Source organism: Leptinotarsa decemlineata, unplaced genomic scaffold, assembly GCF_025532065.1.
Source record: "Leptinotarsa decemlineata unplaced genomic scaffold, Ldec_3_MD MMD2_P_RNA_scaffold_5, whole genome shotgun sequence".
NCBI lineage: Eukaryota > Metazoa > Arthropoda > Insecta > Coleoptera > Chrysomelidae > Leptinotarsa > Leptinotarsa decemlineata.
Genome location: NW_027412532.1, coordinates 7,166,567 through 7,187,598, shown reverse-complemented (window position 1 = coordinate 7,187,598; position 21,032 = coordinate 7,166,567). Strand labels below are relative to the sequence as shown.

General features: G+C 34.6%; 1 protein-coding gene across 13 annotated transcripts in view; it reads right to left on the bottom strand.

The window, feature by feature from the left end:
* Positions 1–296: 296 nt before the first annotated feature.
* Positions 297–21,032, bottom strand: part of scalloped (TEA domain transcription factor 1 homolog scalloped) — a 273,763-nt gene continuing 253,027 nt past the window's right edge. For 10 of the 13 annotated variants that reach the window (XM_074169382.1, XM_074169381.1, XM_074169380.1 and 7 more), the window contains 7 exons: positions 16,929–17,059; positions 12,870–13,013; positions 11,224–11,264; positions 10,327–10,510; positions 9,972–10,204; positions 8,359–8,593; positions 297–4,669 (listed from right to left, as the gene is read on the bottom strand). In XM_074169382.1, the coding sequence (XP_074025483.1) occupies positions 4,556–4,669; positions 8,359–8,593; positions 9,972–10,204; positions 10,327–10,510; positions 11,224–11,264; positions 12,870–13,013; positions 16,929–17,059 (1,082 nt within the window). In that variant the 3' untranslated portion in view covers positions 297–4,555. The remainder of the gene's footprint in view (positions 4,670–8,358; positions 8,594–9,971; positions 10,205–10,326; positions 10,511–11,223; positions 11,265–12,869; positions 13,014–16,928; positions 17,060–21,032) is intronic. The other 3 variants (XM_074169378.1, XM_074169390.1, XM_074169389.1) reach the window with 3 other exon arrangements.

Here is a 21,032-nt window from a genome sequence, read left to right as displayed (position 1 = left end):
GATAGATGGCGATTGGGGTTGAATTTGTAATCAGCTTGTTCAAGGGTTTTTAATCAAAATGAATAAATATCATTTGACACAAGCCCAGTATAAAGTAATCTATCTTTATACTGTGATCCAAGTGAAAGTTAAAACAGGTAGTTTTATCTTTTTTTAAATCTTTTTACATTCTTTGACCTGTGTAACAGTTTAGCTGCAACTATTGAACTTTTTAGGATTGGTTTTTTTGTCAAGAATTTATATAAAGACATAATTTTCTTTGGATTTCTTTTTGGCACATGAAATGAAACAACTCATATCTTCAAATTTTTATAATTTTCAATACAAATTATAAACCTGATTTAAAATACTGTACACATAAAGAGCAAAAGTATAAGATTCAATATTTTTCCTTTGATATGGCATTTCTAGATATGGATAAAAAATCTCATTTAAATATAGCACACTTCGTAAAGAACCTTATATCTGCATGTTAAGACGATAAAAATATTTATAGCCGCCATATTCTTATAGAAATATATTTACAATATTACTCATCACACTGACACTTTTTACATACTCTATATTCCACTATTGAGTCGTACAAATCTGAAACATTTACAATTTACTATGTTTTGTTAATTTTCGAAAAATAACTCTTCATCTTCACAGAAGACACATTGTGTCAGTGCTTTAAACAATTGTCTAGATTCAGGATAGTCACATTATTATGTTTTATTGTATTTTCGGTCTTATAATAAAAATAAAAGCTACCAAAAATTGCGTAATACACCTATCAAACAATAATTTCCAAAGACTAAATCAGAGATCAAAAACATTGCCACTTGTAACAAACTTGTAAAATATTTTATGATGTTTTCACAATCTTTTGCATCTTTTTTTTGATTGCACTATGCACAGATCAGTGTGAATACACCAAAATCAGAACATTCAATTCACGCTTCCTGTTCGGTTAAATTACATATTGGGGGTGATGTGTTTATATTATGAAAGCTGAATTTTATTAGTTGTTCGGGAAATGACATTTTCTTAAAATTCGACATAAAAATTGAAGAACAGAACCTGAGAATACTTTATGTTTTTACAACAGAAAAAAAACAATTTCTGAGACTTCAATTTGAAAATATCACAAAAATTAAATATGCAAAAACCCTTTGTGAGAAGAACACCCAACATATTTGGAAATATTAATGAGACAGTGATCAGTCAGACTATATTGACCCAACAATAATTTGTCAATTTTTGAATATTCTTAATCTGTAAACTTAGAAAACCTCTTAGCATTTCGAAATTGGCCAGTAACAAGAGTTTATCACATGAAGAATGACAAGTAATTCAATAATTATTCATAATTCAAATTCGACTGAAGTTGATGTAGAAATAATTCCTTAGTTTTTTCCCCAATATTTCCTATATCTAATTTTCAGATAAATAGTGAAGTTTTTTCTGTTGAGTTAAAATTATATTGTATTTTCCTGACGAACTACTAATTGGTCTTTTTTCTTACAAAATTTTATCACAGTAATTTTTCAAAGTAAACTTTTCTGTTTGTCTTTACTGTGGTTGGATAGATTCTATATTGAACTGAATTCATTTATTTTCAGTTTGTGAAAGCTTGAAAAGCAAGAAAAACGAAAAACATTGACCTCAAAGAATATTTTTCATTCACATATCACACTTTATAAATAAGTATTTCTTTGTTTAACCGTTTTTATTAAAAAAAATGAAATGCGCGACTTTGAATGAATGTAAACTCAAATCCTAATATTCTACTTAAATTTCATGAAAATTTTACAAAAAATTGATTATCTTATGCAGAAACTACTTAGAAAGTGTTTCTATAAATTCTAAAATCTGAAAGGTATTCCAACAGAAATATTCAAATTGTTATTGGATTCGAATCCCATCTAGGTAGTCACATATGTTGCATTGACATATTCAAATTCGAGTTTATAAATGAAGATCTCGTAAACAGTAAAATATACAGAGTAGGTTGAATTGTAGCAAATTTGCTTATTTTTGAATAGTATTGAACGAATAAAAATAGATCTTTTTTAAATATTACTGGAGTTTTTTCCCAACACCAAACCCTTATTTTAACACCTCGACAAGTGTTTTGATCACCACGTGATCCAAACAGTGCATCAAAAAATGTATCTTTAATGTTTGCAATGACATTGAAAATCTGTTTACACTTTACCATTGAAACTTTCATTGTACATACTATGAACATATAATTTTTATACAGAGTGTCGCCCGACTTGGGTCATTCTCAACTCTTGACTTTCAAATATGGACCTGTATATTATCTAGCGATTTTTTTTTCGGAAATGTTCATATAATATCGTGAAATTAAAGTTTCTTCGATATTACCGAGAGTAATGTAACTTGATGATCATAAAAATAAATGATTACTCTTTTTTATTAAGGCCCTGATAAACAATTGAATGGTAGCAACTCTTGTTATCTGTATGTACCACAGTTGATTCTCAAAAAGTTCACAAAGTATCTGTAACGAGTTGATATCACGAACCTATAATATTCTCAATGAGATTTTCCCATGTCACACTCTATATCACCAGATATACAAAACCCATACTGTCAATCGTGAGAGTGTAATTTTGTTAAGACAATTCAGTAATCACTTATATATAACTTTGAGAGAACAGAAATAGGCTAATAATTGTTCATCAAGTACTTTTTACATCATTTATAGACCGGTTATATTTTCGGGTCTAAATTGCAAATTACTTCTTCAATTTCTTGGGTATTTGTCGGTTTATTATCAATTTCTAGTTGATATATTCCATTCTTTTTTTTTCATATATTGTTATACAGATGAGTGCCCAAATTTGATTCACCTTCAGAACCAATAAGTCTGATGACTGTACCGAGGAGAGATACAAACGTATAAACACTCCCATTGCTGTTTGAGTCGGATCTTTCCTGCATTGACGAGGGGTAATACCCCAAAACTGGTCTGTAGGTGATCTACTCGACTGATTTTAACGTGTTTCTGCTGCTGGATGATCAAGAATCATGTGCACAACCATCCTCTGAGAGGTAACTTGCATTCTCATATAATTCAATGTCCGACGTGATATTAGCCGGGAAATTAGTTGTTTTTCGGCAGACATTCAACAGGTTCTACTGTGCGGGAACGTTTCGAAGCCGCATTAGATTTGGGCAGCAAAATTGAGGAAACTTGCATGCAATATTTTGCACATTGAAGGATCGTTTCACATTGCTTCACATTGCAGCAATTAATTGTATAGTTTTATTTATTACATGTTAATGAAATATGTTAATATTGGATCTGTTTTGAAACTAATTTTTAACAATTCACGTATTCAAATGTACGAAAAAAAAGACATCTATAACCTTTTATTGAATCTGGTAAATTTTAGAATGTTGGTCACATTGGAAATCACCAAAACGGTCACTAAGTGTTCAATTTGCTTGCAATCGCGTAAATGTAAAGTGGCTTTTAAAAATTGCTTACAAGCAATAATAATATTGCTTACAAGCAATAAATAATATATTTTTTTAATAAGAAATAGTTGAGTGTAGAAATCACAAGGTGGGACCTCAGAGAATTACCCAAAATATGTATTACATTGACGTATTACAGGTTATGGGTGGAATTGAACGTTCTGCACAAATTTCACAAAGAATTTCATTTGGTAATTTATTCGGCAAAATAGACTGCCAAATTGAACACAAAGGTCAAGTATTCTCCACCTTCCAGTTGAATTTCCCGCCCAACCCTCTCAGAGGTAAATCGGACGGGATTCGTGGAGACGCATCATCTAAAGCTATGTCAATATTATTGGCGAAAAAATTAAAATAAGTAAAATACTGGGTATTTTATTCTCGAAAAAATCGAATAGAAATCTAAGTATGTATATCTATCTATATATGTATATATAAAACTGTTAAAAATTATCATCACAAATAGCAAACTCTAACTTAAATTAATCTAAGTAAAAAAATTCATGATACGAAAAGTGGAGCATAGATCAAATCAATCTTGACTTTTTTTTACAATAAATAGTTTCTGCTGATCTACGGGCCACTTTGTGCCGAACCTGCCACGCACTTGGAGATGCCGCAGAGTAAGTCCCAAAACGAGAACAATAAATATTTGGAAGTTTTGTACAAAATAAAGAAGCGGGCAAGACCTACCAAAATTATAACTGGGCCGTATCGTTTCCAAACGGAAAAAACAAAAGATAAGTATCCAACTGAACAACCTGGCAAATTAGGGAAAAAAACTACAAAACTAGAAGTACGCTGCGGATAAAATAAAAACTATTATATATAGAAACAAACTATGTAGATTTAATCAGAACGAGCGGAGCTGAAAAATAACCGGATTGATTTGAACTCGAGATGATCCCAAGATTTTAAAAGTAGCTTTAGATACCTTCTTCAAATGGCAATTCGTATTGTTTTCATCTAGCTACTTACTTAAGAAGTATGTAACCAATAATAATACTAGTATTGTGAGAGTGTAGGCACTGAAGTGGTAGGTTAAGGTTTCACCGATAACCCGCTAGTCTTTCACGAGCCTGTAGATGTGGTGCTGCGCTCCGTGCTCTGATGTCGACACCTCGAATACGTAGGCTGTACATAAGAGGGTTTCTTGAGTGTCTCTATTGCTCACAACCTGGAAACAAAAGTCAGTTGTCATTAATTCAATACGGTAATGATGAGAATGAATATAAGTATTATGCAAAGACAGTTGACTTAACATTCTGATTATGTTGCTTTTCAGTATTTCCCCCTTAAATAAAATAAGGAAGATTTTTATTGCTATCTTCAAAGTCAAAATGAAGATGACCAGGACCTGAGGAAATCGTTACCTCCCTTACTAATCAGGAACTACCAAAAACCAGGGATTTAGAAGAGTTAGTGAAGGCCTGCTAGGCAGACAAATCGTAGCTCATAGTTGACTGTCAATGCAAACCACCTCACTTGGGAAGCAAGCATTTACTACAAGAGGCAAACATTTAGGACTTCTTAAATGTAGGTAATGAATTTACCTTTGAAACATGGTACGTAGGACTGTTATAGACGTAACATTAGGACTACATTTAAAAGTAACTGTGTTCATGAATAGAATTTGTCTGATGAGGAAATTTGTTCAGATCATCGGCATGTGAACTTTGAAATCCTCGGCCATAACTCATCAAAATCTCCAGAAAAAAAATTGAAAAAGCCTATTTAGGGGATACCAATTAGAAATGCCTTTGAAAGTGCAAGAAAATTAAATATATGGACCAATATAAAAGGTCCATAACTTTAAATCATCAAACTTAATTTCAATTTTATGTATTATATCTAATTCATTTTCATTTTCTTGCTACCTATCATATATGTGTACGATTTTAATTGAATGATTTATTTTAAATATGTTAAAGTACCAGCTTGTGTTGATACTGTTGATGATTGTTGTTTATTGCGTTTATATATTTTTGTAAATAAAGCTCTATTTAAAGCCGCGAAAAAATCTACTCGTAGATGAGGCAATGGAAGGAGGTTGACAAATCCAAACATGTGCCACAAAAACAGGAAGAGAAACCATAAAAGAGCTTTTCTAGATGCACTTTAATGTGTCAGAAATTACAAATCTAACACCAGAATCTTAGAGGGATTTATGTTGGGTTACGAAAAAGTAAAATATGTTTACTTTCTTACATGTTGAACATGTTTGAATAATATGACATTTTACTATTGCGCACGGCTGGTGGAAACCTCGAAGTAGGAATGGGTCAATTGAGGCTAAGCCTATGGCAAGAAGCGCTTACTGCGCAAACTCTGCTGCAGGCAACCAGTGATGCAATTGAACCCAGGTTTGTGTTTAATAAACCCTACAAAATACAAATAAAACAGAACACAGAGTCAGATGCTACAAATGCAATACGCATATATACAGACGGCTCAAGAACCAAAGAAGCCTAAGCCTAAGGATTAAGTGGGGAATGGGGAAAAAACCAGCCTGGTTCAAACAGAACTGGCTGGTATCTCAATCGCCACAAAAGAAATAACCAGAAAAGGAATTTCTGGCAAAAACAATCTGCACTGATAGTAGACAAGCCTTGAACAGACGTGTTCAAGGCTTGTCTAGGGATAGGGATAGGGGATAGGGGATAGGGGATGTTCAAGGGATAGTACTAGAGTGCCACCAAGATTTAGCCAAAGCCTTGGTAGATAATAACATTATCCTGAGGAGGGTTAAAGGTTATGACAGGAGTAAATGTAATTGCATTGCCGACTCTTTAGCCAAGGAAGCGGCTGGACTAAGAATTTAAGACCCAGTGACATCTACGGCCTGATGACTTCGACAAATGCGGAACTAGCCAAACGTCACACTCATGCTCAATCCCTGAAGAGATGGGATGGAATCAAAGGATGCAGTCTTGCCAGGATCCCCCTGGGCGACCCTGGGAAGCTGGAGCCGAAGAAATATCTGGCGATGACCAGGAAAAATCTACGCTTAACAGTAGGATTTCTGACTGGCCGCTGTCAACTAAGGAAACACCTCCATATTACGGGGCTACTGGACACACCTCTATGCCGGAGTTATCGTCAATAACAAAGTGTATATTCGGCGAGTCTTGGCCTACACCTGCCGATATAAAGGAGTTGTCTCCTAGTAAACTGTCCACCTTCCTGGAAAGGACAGGATGGACGATAACCTAGGAGGACAACTCCTCGGGAGGATGTACAATGGGTCACATGTGGCTTAAGTGCTGTCTGTGGGCCTACACTCACCCTCCCTACTCTACAGATACAGAATATGACATTAGAACCAATCATCCAAGCATGTAGAAGCAAGATCGAAAACACAAGCTAAAGGTTAATAGACTGTATGCTTAGAGGAAGATTGGTATGCAAGAGGCACAGGTAGCAGGAGTATGGTTAGCAAGGAGCCAACTTCAGGAGGGGTCTTGTCTACAACTTTATGGATGGACATAAAGAACTGAGGTATGCAAATGACTCAGTAATCTTGGTCCAGACTAAATATAACATATAATATAATAACAAGATGACCCAAAGAAGAAGGGCTGAACTCAAGTCCATTAAAATTGACCATTATAGCATTCACTAAAAGGACTAATACAATTTTGAGATGAAGAAACTTCTGGAAGAGGTTGAATATCTGGTAACAATATTTAGATAGGATAAAAATAAAGTCAGAGGTAGCATTATTGCTAACCAGACCCTACTTAAGGGAAACATGGAAAGTGATATGTATTGTCTATACTCAATGGCGTTATAACCCATTGTATTGCATCCTTCTTTAGTTTGGTGAGGAAAGATGAATAAAACGAGTGTTATTATTTGACACATGGTTCATTAATGCTTAGTGGGAATATTTTCTACATCTTGTACAGTAGAGAAGACAAGAAACCAGGTCAGGATAGTAAATTCACTGAGCTTTGTGGGGGCAAAATTTATATTTCGGAATTTGTGGAAAGGTGAACATCAAACATACTGAGAATATAAATATTTTGAATAGAAACATTCACCTCCCAGAAAGTTCCTACACAGTTCTATCCAGTAACAACTGTTTCACTAGCTGAAACCACGAGGTTTGTTGCATTATATCCGACAAACATGTGTACAAGTTTTTTAAACAGAGACACTTCTTGCAGACGCTCCTCTTTCGACCAGAAGCAGTTCCTTGCTGAAATCAATTGACCTTCGTCTGGGGTAGGATCTATTCAAACTATAGTGAAATAGATTCATCTCGTGAAAAAAACTTCATCATGACTCTAACAGGGACCGAAATAAATCGTACAACTGTTTTGGGAAGTGATACATACATACAAAAAAAAAACTGAAATTTGAAGCATTCACCTCTCCTTACATTCCTGGCTAATACCTTGGCGGATATAGAATTATATGACAGAAATATGAGCAAGTTTACAGACAATTTTTGGAGATTGTTTTGATTCATTCAGTGGTAGAACATTGCTGAAAACGATTGATTTCAGTCTTTGTGAAGAAGGAACTCTAAGTGCAGTATAGCCAATCGAATTATACATTATAACACCAAGTCTGATCCGTTTTCATCTGATCTGAATCTATACTTCTCAAACAATGGTGAGATTTCATTCATTCAAAGTTATAGGGGCTTGAACTCCTTTGACAACATCGAAAACAAGATATTTCAATAGCCACTTCATTGTCTTTTATAGTAATATATGAAATGTTTTTCAATTTCGAAGATTTTATTTATCTGTTAACTATAGGCGAATGTAAGGCGATTTTATAATTTGATGTAATTCACAAGTCACAAATACAAAAAAATGAACATAGAGTTCGTTTGAGATCTGGAAATCGACTCACCTGAAGGATTGTAAAGTTTTCCAAAACACTATTCATCATATACTTTTCAGGTAGGTGTTTCAGTTTGTGGATGAAGTTTATCATGTATTCGCACATCGGACTCCGATGTATTCTATATACAAATCTTCCGTTCTCGTAACGGGCATATTCGGTTTCAACTTTTTCTACAACCTGTTTGCCGAAAGAACATACTTTCGTCGAACACGTTATCGTCATATTGTCATTACTTTCGTACCTGGAAATGAAAATAATAATGAAAGTAATTAATATCGTTCCCCAGAAATCAATTAATATCCATTAATTTTTTTATGGGACCTCTTCATCATTGCATCGTAATGTTTTCCTGAACAGCTCTATCGAATCTATAATGAGAAATATTATGCCTAGTCTACAGAGTTTTCAAAGTTAAATTATGCACACTCTTGTCCGTTTTCAGTAAGTATTAAAAGGGGGCTACTATATTTTCTCCATCGTTTTCTGATCCTTAAAACTTGAGTTGTATTAATTTCGTATTGCTCAACTGTTGTCAACTGTAGTAGTTGGTTTAAGCCGATTTTGGAAACCCCCTCCACCACTTTCAACCTTGAAATGACCTCTACATACGTCACACGAAGTAGCCAAGGTTTACTTTGAGGAAGGTTTTGTGTTTGACCTTGAATGACCTTGACATACGTCACATGACGCAGGCAAGGTGACTTTGAGGTACTGTTTTAGGTTAGAACATAAATTACCTTCATTCACTCCCCATATTTTTGACAAGGAATTCTGTATAAAAGGTTGGATAACTTGACTACTTGAAGTCAATGCTGCATGATAGGAGAAAAGTAATTTCCTATTTGCCAAAGATATTTCGTATTCAGTAATGGAGCCACTGACAAATAATATCATATGTTTGATTGCAAACAAATGATTTTTTTTCAGATCGCTGAACATTATAATTTCACATTTTTCTTATTAATCATCTCACTGACCTTTAAAATCAATTCGTTTACCCATTTGCAGCAATAAAAAGTACAACGCAGCCGTAAATGAGTTTTTACAAACAATATATGAAATACACTTAATTGTGTAAAAACCACAAATTTTCTGACCAGTATCATTTGAGAAACAATAATAGCAGAAATCACAAAGAGTTGGAAAAGTTTACCCAGTTTAGTCTGAGATTTATATGTAAATGAATGCCTCAATAAACGGATCTTACGTGAAAAATAAAGAAATGATGTTTATTCATAACTACTCTTCTGAGAAAGAAAATTTTTTTACCCAAAAATTAATCACTCCTAAAAAATATAACCCCTTCTACTCTTTTGAATAATCAACACATTCTTCCAAAATGTTCAGAAGATACGCACTTGAGATTAGCAATATTCATTAGATGAGGAATATCAATAAGTATGTTTTTGAAAGTTTGGATTTTCAAAGCATCGAAAGTATTGAGTATATTTTGAAACAAAAACGATTTTATTTAACTTCTGCCCTGCCACAAATCATAGTTAAAAGAGGCTGAACGCAAATGTTCCAAAAAATTCTACTTTTGGTATCAAAAACTTAGATAGAAGTTAACGTTTCTCAATAATTTTTATATAATTTAATGAAAGCCTAAAATTACTTACGAGCTGGTGACACCATAGAAAGCTCCTGCTTCGTCTAGAAGATTGGAGTTGAGGTCAGCCCAAAATTTGACGAGAAAGAAGGCGTTCTGCGGCCCTTTATCATACAGCTCTTTGAGACCACCTTTCTTCTCGGGAAATTTGTCGTATATCTGCCGGACGTCGACCGCTTCCAAAAGGGGGTCTGTGTAAGATAACGCTGGTCCACCTATGTGTACAAACAGGTGTTTCTGATACTGGAAGAAAATACAATCATTAGAACTCACGATATTGATATGAAAAAAATTGGTCAATATGTTTGAAATTTGGCTGAAGAGGTGGTCGAACCATAATCGAAGACCTCCATGAAGATACTTACTGCTTCTTCTCTGTTTTGCGATTCCATGAACGCAGAAAATTCTACTAGCCTCAGTTTGTGAGTGGCGATGGCTCTTCCTTCCCAAACAGGAGGAGGGGCGGTCTGTAAGGCTCCCACGTCGCCAGCCGAAACGGCAGTTGCCGGTTTTCCTGCCGGGTAAGCTGCCTGGGCGAAGGGTTTGACACTGAAATCAAATGTTGATCTGTTGAAGAAACAATAGAGGACTATATAATGTTGATAAGAATACGAAGTGAAGAAGGAGTAAGAAATTTAAAAAAAAATAGCATTTGAAACTAGATTAGGCAGTGATGATTATGTACTCAGTTGACAAAATGTTTTTTGGGTTTATGAACGAAAAGCTTGCCCTAGCGGTGAAATAGCGTAAGTGAATTCTTGAGTTAAAAAAAAACAAAAAGTTGAGAGGAAATAAAGGATTAAAAGAAAGAAAGGCCAGAAATGAAGCCAAAATGACAAGAAAGAAGAAAAAAACTAAAAAGCAAAGAGAAACTGAAATGAGAACTATGATTCTAAAAGGAAGAGTAAGACAGAAGGAGAAAAACTAGAGAACAACGTTAACAGGACATGTTTTAATGGCTACTCGAAATTTGAAGGGAACACTTGAAAAAGAACTACTTCAACCAAGTAGGGATCGGCACAAAATAAAATTTCATGGTTACTCACGGGACGTTCAGGAAACAACAATGTTGGAACGAAAAAATGGGAGTAGGAATTTCGAGTTTAAGCCAAAATAACAAATAGGATAGCTTATTGAAATATGTGAAACTTCTACCTTTCCTAAATTTTTCCACATTGGTCTAGATTGTACATACATACAATTTTATTATGTCCAAAACCTAATTATTATGTTATTCGTATAATGATCGAGATTTCACTTACTCTTGAGAGGTTCCAGGCTGTAATCCAGGTTGCCAGAACTGCTGAAATAAAAAAACACACAACAAATTAACATCCCAAAGCATTGTATACATAAAAATCGATCCGCTAAAATATGAATTTTCAATAATCTAGAGAAGAGCAACATTTTTGTTAAAAAAAAACAAGCTTAATTAGCGACAATCTAGCAACACACAGCAAGTAAGCCTTTAGGAATTAGGCACAACGAGATTAGTTTTTCTACGCTTATCGTTCTTAAACAGCAACTATGCGGAAGCTTCAGAGGAAGAAACAGGAATTAACAGAATATGACAAGGAACTAAATTGATCGGGTGGTCGGAAAATAGTAGGTTACAATTTGAGAGGTTCAGAATGTATGACTGTAGAATGTATGAGGTATTTTATAAGCCAATTTTCAACAAGAGCCGATTTTTATTTAATTCCCAGCTACTAACGGTACGAAATGTTCTATGTGGGTTTATAGTGAGTGAGATCTTAAAGAAAAAACGTGGATAGTTCTTTGGAAAAAGGCTTGAAATATCAAGTGCTTATGATGTATATATTTCAACAAATTGCCCAAAGCGCTAAATCTGGTGATCATGGCGGCCAATCTGTAGCATTCTCAGAGCGATTAAATATCTAGAGAGGACTTATCTTTCCTGGAACTGGAACATTCACAACGATTTTTTATTTACATAGGGCCAGTATCATAATAAAGTCAGATGTGATCGACCGTTTTCATGAATACTCGGTTTTGTTTCATCATACGGATACTTATTTCGGTATGTACGTTCTTAACTTGTGTCGATAACCTCGCTTCGTCTTTATTCTCGTTCAAGACGATTTGCTTCGTTTGTGAGTTATTTTTATGTGACATTGTGTTATTTTATAGAAACAAACCAAATATGGTGAAAATTTGCGGAGTTTATGAACTGAAGCAATCCAAATGTAACCACAAAATTTCACAGGTGAGGTTCAAACACGGCTGTTTTCATTTTTCATTCATAATGTTTATTCATATTTGTGTTCGCTTTTGAATATGTATTAAATTTATTGTTTCTTGTTTGTTCTAGAACTAGGAAAACTCATAACGTTTATGAGTGTGATATATACAGCACATTAAAAAATTCAAACGGTATGTTTTACATCATACTCTCATTGAAAGATAAAATAATACCAAATTTCCTCCTTTCAAGTTACCTATATAAAGAACGGTGTTATAGTTATTCATTATTATTGATGAAATATCACCTTTTAAATGGACTGAAGCGGAATGATTGTAATTGAATAGAACTTATGTATATAACATATATACATAAAGATTCAATTCATCTTCAACAATTTTTTTCCAAAATCATTCCTTATATTTATATATGAAAACAAAATTTGTTGAAAATACCAACGTTGTCTGCTACAAACTGAGCTGGAATTTCAAGAAGGATGAATATTAACTGCAGTCAATATCATAACTACCATTATTATCATTTTCAATCATTGACATACTTTTTTTAACATTATCATCCTCTACAACCAGGATACGTTTCGAATCGCCGTCATAAGTCTAAAAAAGGAATTGAAGGAAGGAAATAGGGACAGAAAGCTGGACGCAGGACAGTCTTCGACCTTCGCACGAAAGAGGGATAACTTACCGCTCCGGGATAGGTAACAGGGTTATGAGATAGACCGATATTCAGACCAGCTGACTTGCTGTGTATTGCGGTAGTAGCTGATACTATCTGTGCACTCGACATGCTCGACATCGTCTGGAGTGCCTTCTCTTTGGCCACGTGATCCTAGCAAATCAAATTTACCATCACCAAGAATATTAATATAGCGAGTTCTCTCACCGAGGTCAATATATTTAGAGCAAGTGGTGACAGAGTAAAATGTGGTTCATTTGAGGCAGATACATTATCAAGGTCATTTTGGATAAGCAGGGTTCAGAAGGATTACAATATGATTTCAACATGTGACATGCTCAAGAATCTATCACTGAATATTGAAGATACTGAAGTTGGTATTGGCCACGTGATCCAACTAATCTAAATTTACCATCACCAAGGGGGTTAATATAGCGAATTCTCTCACCGATGACAACATATTTAGAGCAAGGTCTTTTTGGACAAGCAAAGTTTACAAAGATCACAATATTTTAACATGTGTCATGCTCAAGAATCTATCACTGAATATTGAAGATATTGAACTTGGTATTGGCCACGTGATTCTATCAAATCAAATGTATCATCACCAAGGGGGTTACTGAAGCAAATTTCCTCACCGAGGTGAAGAGCAAGTGGTAGGCAGATACATAATTAAGGTCTCTTTTGGATAAACGGAGTTTAGAAGGATCACAATATGATTTTACCATCTCTGAATATTGAAGATATTGCAGTTGATACTGTTAAAGTAATTAGCCCACAAAGAGTTCCTAGGGCTGCTCATCTGGCTAAAGATAAATTTCTTCAATTCAATTTTTCTCCACATTATTCAGATAAAACTATCTATTGACTTTATGCTGGGTCTAATTCTGTGATCCCTTATCACGGTTTTCACAATTTTGACAATGTATTTATTATTTTTAATGAAATATTTTGTGTAATGTTTCGCAAGGCCTTAGACTCTAAGCTCCATCGGAAAGTTGTCTTATGTTATCAATGAGTTTACAAAACTTTTTATTTCAGGACAGATGGCTTCTTAACTGTCAAAGCAAAATGTGAAAACTGACAACGCTTCTGGTTTACTGGTACTGCCAGCTCTCTTCAACTATGGTGAAAATTATTTCCATGTGTAAAAAAGCACCCGAAAGAAATGCTGGAGGATGCGCATTTTGAACTCATTGAGATGAAAAAACCAAACAGATACTAACAATCGGATTCCAAGAAGACCGTTAGAAAGGAATATTGAAGAAGATGTTAGTTGGTGTTCACATTCGGAGTTTCAACGTAGCCTTTGGAACAGTAGAAGAAGAAGAAATGTAGGAATACTGCATATACCAAAAAATTAATGAAACCGACATAGAAATTACAAAAAGCAAAGGTACAATAGCATCAGGCAACAGATCAAAAAATTTATTGTAACAAAACGCAAAGTTGAAAAATATTGAAATTGGAATATTGAAAAACTGAAACAGTTGCAGACAGGTTGACTAAATCTTTATCAGGAACTGAAGGAAATGGAGAAAAGGTTGAAATGAAGGATGATCTAGAAGTGATAGAAAAGAAAAATAGATAGTGAAAAATCGGAGACTCAGCACCAGACATAAAATTGGAGATCGTATTATGAGGGTCATTCACGCCCGTAACCAGGCCGGAGCAGGGCTAATGTTGCCAGATTACATTGATCAATGAATCAATAGGGCACAAAGACCAAAAAATCTTTTTTGAAGCAGATGGAGACCTTAGTAATATAACTGCGCTTGCAATACAGATTTATGTGATCCTTTTATCCCCAGCATACTGTGCAGTATCAAGATTTTTTTTAAGTTTTAGCAGTAGATACCCATCACCTTAAATTCATCCAAGCAGTTTTCGAAATGAAAAATAGAGAAACATGTACGGAAAGGGACTGAAGGCAGAATATAGATATACACAGAGCACTCATAGTACACTAAACTCATTTTACTAGGGTTGCCTTTTATGTTTTTACAAATATCCTTTGACGGCACTACATACTACAGAAATCTGGCATCGCAGCATCATAATACTCGTAGAATTCGCCCTTTATCGCCCTAGAATCAGCCTGGGCATTACTTGTTGGTTCCTTTATGTCCAAATTATCAATTTGAACACTCCAAAAAAAGGTTCGATGAATTTCTCCAGCGAAACGTATCGTTTATTGGTTGATTCACGTTGAAACCAAAATAGTTTTGGACGTTAACGAATAAGAACCAACTATCAACAAACTTACTCCGTTTGTATTGGTATACAGACACCATAAACACACCATTCTTTTTATTTTTCTATAAGCTACATTTTTACTATGAATGATTTTTTCAATAAAACACTTATTCTTTGAGTTATTCCTGAAAAACCGTCTAAATACGTGGGTTTGTTAGTTGAAAAATTGATACTTCCGCTCGGCAATAAGGCGACAACAACTGATTATTTGAAAGAGGAAACATTGAATTTATTGTTCTTATTCTCCTGATTCATCGTCTACGACTTTTTTTCCATATGTTGAACACAAAATGGGGTTTTGTCATCTTAACAAGCCTTCCAAAACTATATTTTCGAGATATTTACTTCAGATTGAAATTTTTTTTCCATAAATTGGTTTCAACTGATGCAAAAGTGTATGAATCTAAAAACAAACAAGTTTTTTTTAAAAAAAAAGTGTTGCTTCATTTGTGAAAACTTAAAAGGCGACCCTCACATAGTAATAAAAAATTTAAGGAATGTATGAATAATTACTTAAGGTGGATTTCCACCGAACGGACTCGCTTGCGACTAGTTTCGTTTTCAAAAACAGAAACAAAAAACTTGTTTCAGTTTCGAATACAAAAACTCGAAACTTTAGTTCCACCAAACAGACACTACACGAACAGTTTTCCTCATGCCTTCTAAAAACGATATTTTTATAATGACCTGCGTTTTTTTCATAATCGAATCTTTGATCGAAAGCCAAAAAAACTGAGATACTGGACGAGTTCCTTGTTAAGAAGACGAATAGATTATAGAAGAAATAATATTATGGCATATTTAATAAATGATGACTAAGAGATGAATGTCACATCAAAACAAAATAGTGAAATGAATTGTTGCTTCTTGTTATAGCGAACTCTGACGAAACACCGAAACCTTCTGATATTTCCGCCTGCCGATGTGAGTTGTCAAAATGTTTCTTATTTTGGTTTTGTCCGTTTGGTGGAAATCCGCCTTTAGAACACCACTCAGAGACAGCAGTTATCAGGTTGTTTGTTTTCAAAAATACAAACAAAAGCACCGCAATTTTTCTGTATCGTATCTCGAGTAAAAATTGCTGGTGTGGAATATTAATGAAGAATAAATAACCGTACAATTAATTTGAAATCAATAAAACCAATAATAAATACCTTTCAAAGTTGTAGCCAATAAAACAACAATGACAGATAATGATTTAGCTATTAAATCCGTACAAAAAATATCAAACTGCATCGACATTAATTTTTTTTGCGACAGTATCAATTCTGCAAGAACAAAGAGGGGAACAATTTTACGCTCTGATAATCGCCCATATAATTTGTAATAGGTTTGTAATTATTAACAACTCATTATGAACTAACAGCGGTTTAAACACGATATAATTCCCTGCAAATGAACTGTTTCACTGATACATAAAAATACGATTATGAATAGAAATATGTGTGCCTTGGATAGTTGTATATATAGATAAAGGTTAATGAGAAATTATAATGTGAAATTGAAAATAGTTACAAGTTTTTATTATTAGTCTGAACTGTATATTATTATCTGCCTTCGGAATATCACGGAACCTGGTTGAAATGTTTTCAATTCTAATATTTCCAGTTCGCGGAATAATTTTCAAAAGTTGATATATGATTTTCAAATTGGAATTTTCCAATCGAAACAATTACTGAAGGAAACACAAGCGATTGGGAACTGAGTAAATAAAGAAAAATGTAATTAATGGTATCCCTGATGACTTGAAAAATGTTTCTGAATAGTCTTGTATTATATAATCCACTCAGATGTAATTAACTTTATACTTACAACTTTTAGTTTAGCCTGTATTTCTCGTAGTTTTCGCCTCGCCAGAACCTGTATATGTGAACTCACTTGTTTCCTCGTTCTTGTTTTTCCTGTCCTCAATTTGATATATCTCGCTATAAGTTCGTTACGGCCTGAAACAAAAATTTCATATAGAAAGAAAAATAACAAATGATTAAAAACGAAACCTAATCGAATTATAATTTGGAGAGAAGCACGTTGCAGAGACTTGAATGTTGAAGGTCCCTTTTTTGTAATTTCTATGCCCATGGGTGTCAAACCTTTTCTAATTTGCTCATTTTCGCAGGGTAGACTAATAACGTTTGTAATTTTTCAAGCAACTTTTTGGTGGAGGAGCAAGTTTCTTTAAACCCAAGTGTAGTCGACATCCTCCACCAAAACTGATGATGTCGAATAGTTACAATTGAACCTTGATTTGTTTGATAAACAGGATGAGGGTGTAGTTGCCCATAAAGACAACAATATGAAGATTATATATAGTGCGTCATTTGTTCTGAATGTTCTTATGTTGAAAAACCAAGTAGCGACTCGTCCCAGCTTACAGCTACCGGACTGAGTCATGGCCGGTGGGAGAAATCGTACATACATACTTATTGTATTGTGGGAGAGGCTTCTCACCGGCCATGACTCAGTCCGGCAGCTGTACTTATTGCATTGAGGAAGGGGCTTCTCACCGGCCATGACTCGGTCCGGCAGCTGTACTTATTGTATTGAGGGAGGAGCTGTTCACCGGCCATGACTCAGTCCGGCAGCTGTACAGCTGTACTTATTGTATTGAGGGAGGGGCTTCTCACCGGTCATGACTCAATCCGGCAGCTGTACTTATTGTATTGAGGGAGGGGCTTCTCACCGGTCATGACTTAGAACGGCAGCTGTACTTATTATATTGAGGGAGGGGCTTCTCACCGGTCATGACTCAATCCGGCAGCTGTACTTATTGTATTGAGGGAGGGGCTTCTCACCGGCCATGACTTAGAACGGCAGCTGTATTTATTGTACTGAGGGAGGGGCTTCTCACCGGTCGTGACTCAATCCGGCAGTTGTACTTGGAGGGGCTTCTCACCGGCCATGACTCAGTTCGGCAGCTGTACTTATTGTATTGAGGGAGGGGCTTCTCACCGGCTATGACTCAGAACGACAGCTGTATTTATTGTATTGGGGAAGAGGCTTCTCACCGGCCATGACTCAGTCCGACAGCTGTACTTATTGCATTGAAGGAAGGGCTTCTCACCGGTCACGACTCAATCCGGCAGCTGTACTTATTGTATTGAGGGAGAGGCTTCTCACCGGCCATGACTCAGAACGACAGCTGTAATTATTGTGCTGAGGGAGGGGCTTCTCACCGGTCACGACTCAATCCGGTAGCTGTACTTATTGTATTGAGGGAGAGGCTTCTCACTGGCCATGACTCAGAACGACAGCTGTAATTATTGTGCTGAGGGAGGGGCTTCTCACCGGCCATGACTCAGTACGGCAGCTGTACTTATTATATTGAGGGAGCGGCTTCTCACCGGCCATGACTCAGTCAGGCGGCCGTACTTATTGTATTGTAATCGAAATTAATTTTCCTCCCGTATCTTCGAAACAAAGCGCCCAATCAAAAATCATCAAAGGACAAAGTATCCTTAGAAGGATTAGTCCCTTAATTTTTTGCCGCATATTTAATAAATACCTTGTAAAATGAATGGTTAATTGACAGTAATTCAATATATATATATATGATGGAATTGGCCGGTACTTCATGAAAATCCATACCTAACGTATTAAAAAAACAGTGAAAATCTAACAATGAATTGTTTTTTGTTTGTAGTTTGATACTGAATGTTTTATTTATTATCAACTGAAGTAACTTTCTGATTGTATGAAATAATTGGTTAGATTAGATGATTAATTGCTGGATCGCCCTGTACAAATCCCACTTCGAATCCGGGGTTGGGTACTGGGAATCCATTGGCATCCACGTTGATTTTTGCAGAATTTATCGTTCGATCGCAGAAATCCGAAACACCTGCATACCGTTACCTAATAAGCAAATTAAACGGAAAACTAATTAAAACTGATTTCAAGTCAACTCTGCCGGAAGTAACAAATCGTTTCCTCATATGTCAAACAAATGTTGTGCGGTGGTACACCGACACCTTTCCAACAATGACAGCATTTCGAAGTGTTTTGTTTGTGTATTGCAAGTGGAACAGGTTGTTGTATTTCTCGTTCACGACAATATTATAAAATCGGTAACTGTAAAGCTGAATTTATAGTCTGGTTCACATGTGCTATTTTATCTGAAAACCTAACCTTCAAGACCGAAAATTATAAGATCAAGGTATCATTGCATCTTGCAAATATTGCGAAAGTTATAAATTATTGAGTACAAAAATAGCGGTTTGATTTTTTATGTTTTATTTGCTGGCTTATAACAGGTACTGGTGCTTCAGACCAAATCAGGCACTTGAACAAAATAAAAATGTATGCAGCCTATTGAATAGAAATGTTGAAGACGAAAATTGTATTTTTTAATCATAAACCTGATGTTTCCATTACTTTTGGAAGATATTTTTTGACGCCTTTTGAAAAGACCCCCTTTGGTGAAATATGAAAAAAATATTTTTGTTTTATTTTAATAATAAAACATATAAAAAGTAAAAATTTCTTCATTAAAATTTAGGCATCAATAATTTATATTATATTTTATAATATAAAACAACAACAAACATTAATTGGCGCTCCGGGGCGACTTCATTGATTCCAGTGGCGCATTTGCTTTTTCAGTTGCAGGACAACCCTGAAAAACCTGCAGACCTGAAGATCTTGATCTTGATCAAATTTAATATTTTATTTTCTCATTGCTAACTGATACATAATAATATTTCATTCAATTTTAATTTCCTTTCGTAATCGATTGTTCCAAAGTTTTCAAAACTAAAAAAACGAGGAAATTGATTGTTGCAAAAAATAATTAATTTGAAGAAATTACGTCTTGAAGGAACAATTTATTTTAATCATTTAAAATTATTAAAATAATATTTTTTGTTTGTTCAATCAACAGTTTGTTATGAATATAAATTGGGATTGAATCGAAAGGGGTATGTTTTTTTACCACAGATTAATTGTATCAGTTGTATGGATTTTTTTCCTAATACGGCTGGGAGCCTTAATTTTCTGTCCTGCAAAAGATGCACGATTTTTTTTCTCGAAAATCATTATTTTTGTCAAAAATAAGATTTTCGAAATCTTTTAAATAATACATTTATCTATAAATTTTTTTAACACGATAGCAGTCAAGAATTGTAAAAATTCTCTCAACAATAGTAAAACAAGTTGATAGAAATATTTTTTTTTGCTTTATTCACATGTTAAATTTTTTATTGGCTTAGACTGGTGAAAAGTGCAAAATAAAAATTGCAGGTTTTCCATTTTTTAGTTATCTGGATTTATATTTTAACTTGCAAATAGCAAGTATTAACCAATAGTTGAATGAAAAAGTTCGGTAATTTTTTTTCCGACGGATTGTGCGAGCCTGAATAATACCCATTTTTTCTCCTAATATGATTTGGTTTTAATATCAATTCCAGCAGATGGTACTTTCTTGCTTTTTATCATTTTTGTTGTATCTTTTTTCAGATTTTGAAACATTTGCAAAGTTTTTAATGCCATTCCGCATCGGACGCCTTGATTGGTCATGGAGGTTAGGTTTTCGATAAAGTCGCACTTTTGGACCAGACTATTCGTTCGTATTTATCGACCGATCTTAATCTTTGGGTTATAAGTCGCTGCGTGCTCATCTTAAACCGGTTTTCGCTTACAGGAAGGACGAGATGAATTCTCTGCTCGGATTTTATTTTTTTTGTTTGTTTTACCTCGTTTCATCTGCCGACGATGCACTTTACTACGAGGAAATTTGTGTTCAAGTCATCATCCAAATAAAATTCATTTTGTGTAATAATCGAAGATGGCCATTATTGACTATAATGGAAACTACCCTTTATTTGATTACATTTATTAACATCCCTGTTATAATATTTTCACCAAACTACTTAATCTTCTTGAAGCGTGCTTTGCTGAATTTGATACATGGTTTATTTAACT